The sequence below is a fragment of the Aptenodytes forsteri genome, unplaced genomic scaffold (genome assembly GCF_000699145.1).
Source record: "Aptenodytes forsteri isolate BGI_AS27 unplaced genomic scaffold, ASM69914v1 C12894864, whole genome shotgun sequence".
Lineage (NCBI taxonomy): Eukaryota > Metazoa > Chordata > Aves > Sphenisciformes > Spheniscidae > Aptenodytes > Aptenodytes forsteri.
In genome coordinates, this window is record NW_008799948.1 from 1 (window position 1) to 355 (window position 355).

The 355-nt window shown below is 77.2% G+C and overlaps 1 protein-coding gene across 1 annotated transcript; it reads right to left on the bottom strand.

The window, feature by feature from the left end:
* Positions 1-8: 8 nt before the first annotated feature.
* On the bottom strand, positions 9-350 carry LOC109279763 (protocadherin gamma-A6-like; the record flags this gene model as incomplete). Its single annotated transcript, XM_019474631.1, has 1 exon — positions 9-350. A coding segment is annotated over one exon (342 nt), but the record flags the coding sequence as incomplete, so codon positions are not given.
* Positions 351-355: the final 5 nt, after the last annotated feature.

Consider the following 355-nt stretch of genomic DNA (forward strand, 5'->3'; position numbering starts at 1 on the left):
GCGTCCACCGCCACCACCTTGGCCACCAGCGCCCCGGGCTCCGCCGAGCGCGGCGCCAGCTCCACGCCCGACCAGCCCGCGCCCGGCGCCGCCGCCGCCGCCGGCGGGTACAGCACCTGCGGCGCGTTGTCGTTCTCGTCCACGATCACGAGCCGCACCGACACGTTGCTGCTCAGCGCCGGCGCGCCGCCGTCCTCCGCCCGCACCCACAGCCCCACCTCGCGCACCTCCTCGTAGTCGAAGGAGCGCAGCGCGTACAGCGCGCCCGTCTCCGCCTGCACCGACACGTAGGACGAGAGCGGCGCGCCCCGCACCCGCCCCTCCGACAGCCGGTACCGCACGCGCGCGTTCTGCC